Here is an 8,987-nt window from a genome sequence, read left to right as displayed (position 1 = left end):
TCCAATGTCCATTCGCTAGGTAGATGGGAATAAAGGAAGCAGATGACACAGCGAGCAAGCTAGATGTCACAAAGAAACCCTACTATTAAATGTCAGTTGGGAAACTCTGCTTCAGTGGAAAGGATTTTGAGGAGCCCAGGTTTTTTTCTGTCACTGTCACAGAAAAACAGGTCCTCTCCAAGGCATCCAGTGCTTTTATATCCTTTAGAATCTCTCTACCTGCTCCATGATCTTTATCACATTCACAGTGAGAACAAATGTCCTCCCCTTGGCCTATGGGCACTGGAAGGGTCTGCCTATGCTTCCATTGCCTTGGGGGCCTGAAAAAGTCTGCGAACATACTGAGGAATTCTATGTTAAACAATTTTTTAAGTTCCATTCTTGCCTCATGTGAGGAGTTTGTGAACAAAGTGGTAGAGATTCTAGAATTTGGTGCAGGAATCTCAGAACCACTGGGGGCAGATGGTGTATTGTTCTGCTTTATAATTTCTAATCTTAAAGAGGCTTCAAACGTGACCCTACAAAACTGAGACTCAGTAATTTCATCACAGCACAAGGCATCTCCCTAAAATAAGGAAACTTTATTTTTTGTTTCACTTGCAAATGTTCTTTTCATTTGTATCTTGTATCAATGAACATTAGAAAATTTTAGTTTGTTCCCCAATTCCTCCATGTTAGAATGGTTAATGTATCTCACAGAATTCATCAATAAATTAATTACAGAGGAAAGCTTAAAACATTGCCCACCAAAGAGTAAAGTCTATATTGTGACCTGATTTCTTAATAACTATCATTTTATTATTCTATCTTGTTCAGTTCCAAACTTCCCGGGCCACATGAAGAAGCCTTTGCTCCCAAATCAAAACAGTTTCACTCTCTCCAGAAAAGGAATTCCAGGGTGTGGTTGTCAAGCGCTCCCAAGAGACTCACAAGGGAAAATACAGGTTCCTGTAGATCTCCAACATGACCTTGTAAAAGGCCCTCTGAGCTGAGTCCCAACATTCCCACTTCATCTGAGGGAATTCGTTGGCCACAACCCTGAATATCAACTGTCCCTGAAAGGAAAACACAGTTCACTTAGTGGACAAAGAGAGAGTTCTTAATCCAAGTGAGAGAAGCAGAGATAGGCAAAAATTAATTTGGCCAGTGAGTGTTCTGACTGATCCTTGTTAGATAACTTGGAGGAACTTATGTCTATTTGTTTTTAACTGAAATTTAAATAATATAAGGTTGGCCACGTTAAAGTACAATTCAGTACCATTTCGTACATTCAGAGTGTTCTACAAATACCACATCTAGTTCTAATGCACTTTTAGCAGCAAAGGAAAAGCTTTATTCATGAATCAGTTCCTTCCATTCCCCTTCTAGTCTCTGGATAGCACTACTATGCTTTTTGTCTCTATGGATTTCCCTATTATGAACTTTGCATGTACATGAAATCACGAGAATCATGAAATCATGGTGAATGGGGACTATAAAAGGAAATGTTCCGTTGTTGTATGAACTTGCCTGTCCTACCCAGAGAGAGCTTTGTATTTCACAGTCCAATTAGTAAGCCTTCCCCAGACGACTGCAGTTCTTGTTCAGTTAAACCGCTTACATAGTTTTAATTGCAGAAATGATCCTAGGTACCACTCCTCCCCACATCCACTTGTCACTGAGATTACAGTTCACATTAGGTTGCTTTAGCCTCACTACCAGGACCTGCGTGCACATAGCTCACAAAAATAGCTTTTGCCTTAAACCAGTTTCAACTTATTAAGCAGAAAACTTCTTAGTTTCCAACAGAAGTGGCTCACATAACTTTAATATTTTATCCTCAAACCGTTAGACATAGTAACTGAAAAGGTACAGACAGCTCCAACATGCGCTACAGCCACTCAGAAAAAAATCTTGAAAGCCCGAGAACGCTCAAGTCCCGCCCACGCCACGCCCTTACGCCGCTTTCTTTTTCATTTTTGTTGCGGTCACTGCGCATGCCTGGCCTCTCACCACGCCCCGCTTCAAACCAATGTGTCTTCTCCACGGACAAGTCTCTTTGTTGATTCTGCTCCATCCTGGCCTGCCCTGCTCACCCCCCCTTTTCTGCACTTCTGCCCTGCTCCCCTGCTCCCCCCCGACACGCTGTTCTTTTCAGGACAGTAACAGGCCGGGACTCTCTCCAGGACAGGCCCTAGGTCCCTTTCCTCGTCTTCCCAGGGGCCACTGCTCCAGCCTGACTTCTCACCAGGCACCGCCCGCCTCTTCCCTCTGCGCTGTTTCTTACAGACCGGAACCTGCGAGCAGGGAGCGGAGGTCACGCTGTCGACTGTGAGTTACCGTCTTTCTGGCGTAAACCTGCGTTTCACAACCCCCTTCTTCAAACAGGAGGTTGGGGTCGCCGTGGGCCTCATCGTCCCCTTCGCCAGCCCTTCCTTCTTTAAATTCCGGTGTCGTCGTAGAGGCGGAGCGCTTCCCTTGGTATTCGAAATGGCTCCGGGGCTGCACCCTGCCCCTCCTCTAACCCCGTCTTCGGTCCACGTAGACCCGCCTTTCACCTGTTTTCCTTTGTTAAACCCTTCCCTGACCTCTCTGCCCGTCAGGCGCCTTCACAGCGTTCCGTGAGGTGGGTTCACGGTCCGGGCTCGCCCTCGGGGTCCCTGAGGCAGAGTCGGCCATCCCGGCCCAGGAAACGCCGCATCCTCTCCCTGGTGCTGGGGATTTTGGAATCCCCACCCCTCTCCTGAAACAGCCTCCCTGCCCTGTCCTGCATCCCACTGAGGCCCGGGCCTTCTGCTCCTCAGGCCTGCCCTTCGTAGCGCCCCTTCCTTTGACCCCGCGGTCCTGGGTATGACCTGGGTCTGCCATGTGCTATCCACTGATCTTCCGTCCCACATTCCATCCCACTGAGAAGGGTGCGCCTCAGGGAGGCAGGCCTCTTCTTCCATCTCACTCCTTTGCCCGCCAGGAGTTCAGAGAAAACAGGTCCCCGGAGAGAGTAGAGGGGAGAAGGGTGAAGAGAACAGATATCAATGTGGAGAATGAGAGAGACTTGCAAGGGTATGGGAGTAAGAGTCAAAGGAAGCGGGGGGGGCGGCGGCGGCGGGGCGGCGCGGGGGGGGGCGGGGGGGGGTTGTAGTTCAGAGAAAAGAGGAATTTCCAGGGAGATGACAGCTAGCAAATAGAGGGGTTGGTGGACGAACAAGGGATTCTGTAATGAATCAGGAATTCCTAACTGGGCAGTCATGGTGGGTAGTCATACCCCAGGCCTGTGACTTCTTTACAGAAAGGTTTTGAAGGCATCCTTTTCATTATGCTTGTGCATTCAGATTAACACACCTTTGATGTACCAGAAGTAATGCCAGTTTAGACTTGACCACCTTCAAGAAAGCACATCTGTTCTATAACCTATTCCTGCCTCTCTTTCTCTCATCTTCATGTAATTAATCTACCTTATGTTCCTTTCTTAATTTCAAATGAGTGAAAGAAACTGCAAAACTGCCATTCTCGGGAATATTTGAGATCTTCCTCCTTGGGTTATGTCGATAGTTCGGATCAAATAAACTCTTGAAATATCAGGAAGAGAGGGGAACAAAATGAGCAACCTAGCAATAAAGAGAGAAAGAAAAGATGGCATTAGATATACAGAAGGAGGAAGGAAAATGCATAGTAGTAAAGAAAGAGGAGTCCAGTTTAGGAGACATACCTAAAGGACATGAAGTCATATTCTGCACTCCCATGAACATTACTGACTTAATCACAGCAGCCAAGATGTGGAATCAACCTAAAAGTCTGTTGACAGATGAATGGTGAACATAAATGTGATCCATATATTTATATACACAATGAAATATTATTCATACATAAAAGTGGAGGGAGGAATGAACAACATAGTTGAAACTGGAGAACATTATGCTAAATGAATTAATCCAGACAGTGAAAGAGAAGTATTTTCTGATGTTGCTGTATTTGCTATCTAAAAGTCAAACTCACAGAACCAGAATGATGGTTACCAGAGGCTGGGAGTGGAGAAAATGAGGAGATGGTGGTCAAATAGGACAGACTTTCAGTTTTAAAATGAATTAGATGTGGCCGTCTAAAGTACTGCATTTTTAATACACCTAATCACACTGCATTACATACTTGAAATTTGCTGAGAGATAAGTTCAAATAGTCCTTCTGGATTGATGGATATGTTAATTCAGTTGACTGTGATATTTATTTTACATTGTATATGTATTTTAAATGTTCATATTGTACTCCTTAAAGAATTTGTATTTGTCTAGTATGCCTCAATATAGCTAGGGAAGAAAAAGCAGGTGGGAAATGTGTTAGTCTTGCCTCTTCTGCGTGGTGCACATTCCATTGCTGCACATTGCATTGCTGAGACATTTTTTTCTTACATTTTTAATTAAACTTATTGGGGTGACATTGGTTAATAAAATTATATAGGTTTCAAGAGTAGAATTCAATATATCATATTGCATTGTGTTCGCCACCCAAAGTTAAATTTTCTTCTATCACCATATATTTGACTCCATTTACCCATTTATTTTTTGAAATAAACTTTTTATTTTAGAATAATTTTAGGATTACATAAAAGTTGCAAAGATAGTAAAGATGGCTCCCATTTGTTCCTCATTCATCTTTAAAAAATTTTTTTTATTAAGTTTATTGGGGTAACATTGGTTACTACAATTATATCATTTTCAGGTATACATTATAATGTGACATCCATCTATTCTATTGTGTGATTACCACCCAAAGTCCAGTTTCCTTCAGCTACCATATATTTGACCCCTTTACCCATTTCACCCTCTCCCTACTCCCCTATATATGACCCCCTTCACCCCGTCTACCTCTCCCCTGCTGAGGCATTTTGCCGTGACATTTTTTGTGCCTCCTGACTAGAAAGTGTCACTGAAATAATTGGGGGTGAGCACAGCCTCAATAATATTTAAATGCTTCAGGTGATTTTAGTCTTTATCCATCACTGAGCAGCAAGGCTCTGGGTCCTTCATTTCTAGGGGCTTAGATCTGGTTTGAGGGTGAGGGGACTCTCCTCTGCACGAGGATAGATAGGGCCAGGTCTGTTACCTGAAGGGGAGTGTCGGGTCAGCTGAGTTCCACACTGCTGCAGCGTATGTGAAGGTGTTACCAGCGGGGCAGCATGAGCTGAAGAAAGGACGGGAACCTCACTCGTTGATCTCTGAGGAGAAGTTTACTAGTTCACTGTTGCTTCATGTGTCCTATGTCGGGCAGCAGACACTCTGTTTTCCACATGGCGAGATTTTGCTTGTGTGTGTACTGGTGGCACAGGAAGGTGGTATGTTAATAAACAAGATATTTTCAACTTTCCAGATTGACTTATAAGGACTCATTGCCTGAAGAAGAAGCCCAGAAAAGGAGGAGCAGGAAGGAGAGGGATTCGGAGATGGCTCTTTCTCAGGTAGATTCATATTTTCAATTGATTGTTGTCTCTGTTCTTCCTGAATGCCCTTTGACTTGCTGATTGTCTCTGTCTCTGAATTGTCTTCCCTGACATTTGTTCACACTCAACCTGGGCCTTCCTTATTCCCTCTCATCTCTAATTAGATTGCATTTTACCATGATCCAGTGACATGGGACTTGTGAAGACACTCCACTGGGCATCATCTTGGGCAGGGCTGGACGCCCTTGGATTGGAGATAGGGTGTGGACCCTGTGGCCTCAGTGTGGTTGGCTAATGGGGATTGTTCAAGGGCCACATCTGGATACACTGTCACCTCTTTGTCAACTACGATAAAAGATGATGTATATAGATGTCACATATTCATAGGCATAAATACCTCAGTTCTGGAAAAGGGAACAATAGGCGGTAATGTTTCTGATTGCTTTTATGATGCATTTGAAGCTAAAAGAGTGAATCATTGATATCAAAATCTTCATGATTGGGAATGGAATGGAAAGTTCATAGATATCGGTGACAGAAGGTGTTTTATTCCATCATCCATTTTAAAATAAATCAACCATAATGACAATTGGAGATTGTTTAGATCTTCTCATATCCATTTCTTAGAAGCTGCATTTTCACCCTGTAGATTGTATCCTTTGACACATAAAAGTTTTTGTTCCATGCAGATAAGCCTCCAGCTTCATTCTTTAGCATTTAGATATTCAGTTTTCCTTGCACGGTTTTGTGAATAGACTGAGTTTTCTCCATTGTGAAGTGCTGGCGTCGTCTGAAATCATTTGGCATATATGGAGGGGTTTATTGCAGGGCATTCTCTTTTATTACATTAGTTTTAGATTAATGCCTGTATCCCACTGACCTGATAATGCTTGCTTTGTAATATGTTTTTCAATCTTAAAAAATGAAAAATCTGACTTTTCTCTATTTTCACAGTGTTTTGGCTCCTCTAAGTTGCATTTTCTTTATTCCGTATGAATTCTAGTGTGTGTGGGTGTGTGCGCGCACGCACGTTTTGCCAAAATTGCGTTTGGAGTTTTTATAGTGATCCCATCAAATCTGTAGAACACTTTGAGTAGCATGGACATTTGAACAATATTAAGAGTAAGGGATGTCTTTCTGCTCATCTGTACCTCTTTTGATTCCTTTTAGCATTGTTTGGGAGTTTTCAGTATAAAAGTCTTGTACCTTCCTGGCTACGTTTATTCTTATGTATTTCGTCTTTTTTGATGCTATGATAAATTGGATTGCTTTCTTAAGTTTCTTTTTAGATTGTTCATTGAAACTAAAATAATTTCCTGTTGAATATTTTTTGCATGTATGTAATCGGTATGATTTTTTATATGTAAGCTCATTTTATACGGAAAAAGAATTTTATTTTTCAGTTAGGATGGCTTTTATTTTTTTTCTTGTCCAATTGCTCTGGTTAGACTTCTAGTACTTTGTTGAATAGTAGTGCTGTGAGTATGCATCCTTGCCTTTTTCCTCATCTTAGAGATAAAGCATTTAAACGTCCTCCATTGAGTATAACAAGAGCTTTGTGCTTTTCAAATATGGCTTTTATTATGTCAAGGAAGTTTACTATTAATAGTTTCTTAAAAAAGGTTGTTGAATTTAGTCAAGTGCCTGTTCTGCATCAGTTGAGATCATGTGTTATTTCTTTGTGTTCATTCTCTTAATGTGGGTTGATTGATTTTTGTATATTAAACATTCTTGCCGTACAAGAAGAAATTCCATTCAGTCAGGACGTATAATTGTTTTAATGTGTTATTGAATTTGTATTTTAGTAGTATTTTGTTTAATATCAGTACTGATCAGGGATATTCGTCTGTAGTTTTTATTTTTCTTGTTCCTTTTTTGTGTTTGCTGTCAAAACTATGCAAACTCCATAGAATTAATTAATGAATGTTTGTTCTTAAATTTTTTGGAAGATGTTTAGCAGAATTATTACTTTCTGTTAGCATTTGGTAGAATTTTGTGGTGAAGCCATCTATTTGGGGTTCGTTTATTTTGTTGGATTTTTTGATTAGTACTTGAATCTCTCTAGTTTGGTTTACATTTGATTTACATTTTTAATTTTTTCATGATTGTTTCTTGTATGTTTTTAGGAATTTACCCATTGTCTTTTAGATTATATAATCTTTTCTCACAATGCTGTTTATATTACTCTTTTAAAATCTTTTACAAAATTTTTGTGACATCAGTTGCTGTGTTCTCTGTTTCATTTCCCATTTAAGTTATTTGAATAATTTCACTTTTCTTAGTATAGTTCAGTGTTTGAAATTTTGTTAATGTGCTCAAAAAAAAAACTCAACTCTTAGCTTGTTGATGTTTATAATGATATTCTAGTTACTTTTTATTTACCTGTGCTCTAATCTTATTTACTTCTTTTTTTTAACTAAAATAATAGTTATTCTTTTTTCAGGAGGGTATAAAAATTGATTTCCAATTTGAGATTGTTCTTCTTTTTTATGTAAATACCACTTAGCACCTCTTAGTGCTGCAATCACGGCATTCTGTAAATTTTAGTCTGTTGTATTTTCACTCTTATTTTCATCCAGATTTTTAAAAAGTCTCGTGATGTCTTTGAACTATTGGCCGTTTAAGGATGACTTGTTTATGTTGCGCTTTTTCTGTTTTCTATTTGTTTCTAGCGTCATTTCCTAGAGCTTAGAGAAGACAGTTTTTACAATCACAATTTGTAAACATTTTTTTTGTATTTGTTTTTTGGCTAATGTGGTTGGTCATGGAAAATGTTCAGTGTGCTTGAGAAAAATGTGTTTTCTGCTGGTGTTGGGTGGAGTGTTCTGTATATGTCTGTTAGACTCCACTGTTCTATGGAGTTATCAGGTGTTCTGTTTCCTTATGGATCTTGTGTTTGGTTATTGTAGCCACAGCCAAAACTGAAATAGTGACATTCTCACACTATTACTGTGCTGGTGTCTATTTCTACCTGCATTTCTGTCAACGTTTACTTCATATATTTGGGAGCTCTAATGTTATATGCATCTATATTTATAATTGTTATAACTTCCTGGTGAGTGGACTTACTGTTATGTCCTTTGCCTTTTGTCAGTTTGTTTTTTTAATGTAAAATTTATTTAGAAAGCAAATCAAGTTGAATACAAAATTTTTTACTATGCTCAATTTAGTCAACTTCTTTCTCATGAGATGAGCTAGTAGAATGAATGGATGTTAATTAACTTATTGGCTCATTGGTCACATGATTTTTCTGTTAATCATTTTAATAGGCTGTCTTCTATGAATATTTTTATTCATGTTTGAGAGAATTCATCAACAAGTCAGTTTCTAATTATTTGCATAATACTTCAAATGGTGTCCATCATTCTTAGATATTTACAGTTCTATAAAAGTATGAGTAAAGGATGTAAATGCTTCTTTGATTCTAAAGAATTTGAGAGAAAACAAGTAATTTAACTAATGCTAAATAGAAAATATTTAAGAGTAAACTTTTTATTATTTTATTTTTTCCTTATATATTTATTTATTTATTTATTTATTTTTTTCTTGGTGACATGAGTTAATGAAATCCAGTAAG

At 39.4% G+C, this 8,987-nt stretch overlaps 1 protein-coding gene across 1 annotated transcript in view; it reads left to right on the top strand.

The window, feature by feature from the left end:
• Positions 1 to 2,121: 2,121 nt before the first annotated feature.
• LOC120581756 (zinc finger protein 160-like) overlaps positions 2,122 to 8,987 on the top strand; it is a 24,643-nt gene continuing 17,777 nt past the window's right edge. The window contains 2 exon segments of the mRNA XM_039836790.1: positions 2,122 to 2,310; positions 5,341 to 5,428. Coding sequence (XP_039692724.1) covers positions 5,414 to 5,428 — 15 coding nt within the window. The 5' untranslated portion in view covers positions 2,122 to 2,310; positions 5,341 to 5,413.

This window comes from Pteropus medius, unplaced genomic scaffold (assembly GCF_902729225.1).
Source record: "Pteropus medius unplaced genomic scaffold, Ma_sr-lr_union100, whole genome shotgun sequence".
In the NCBI taxonomy this organism is placed as follows: domain Eukaryota; kingdom Metazoa; phylum Chordata; class Mammalia; order Chiroptera; family Pteropodidae; genus Pteropus; species Pteropus medius.
This window is presented reverse-complemented; position numbering and strand designations above follow the sequence as displayed.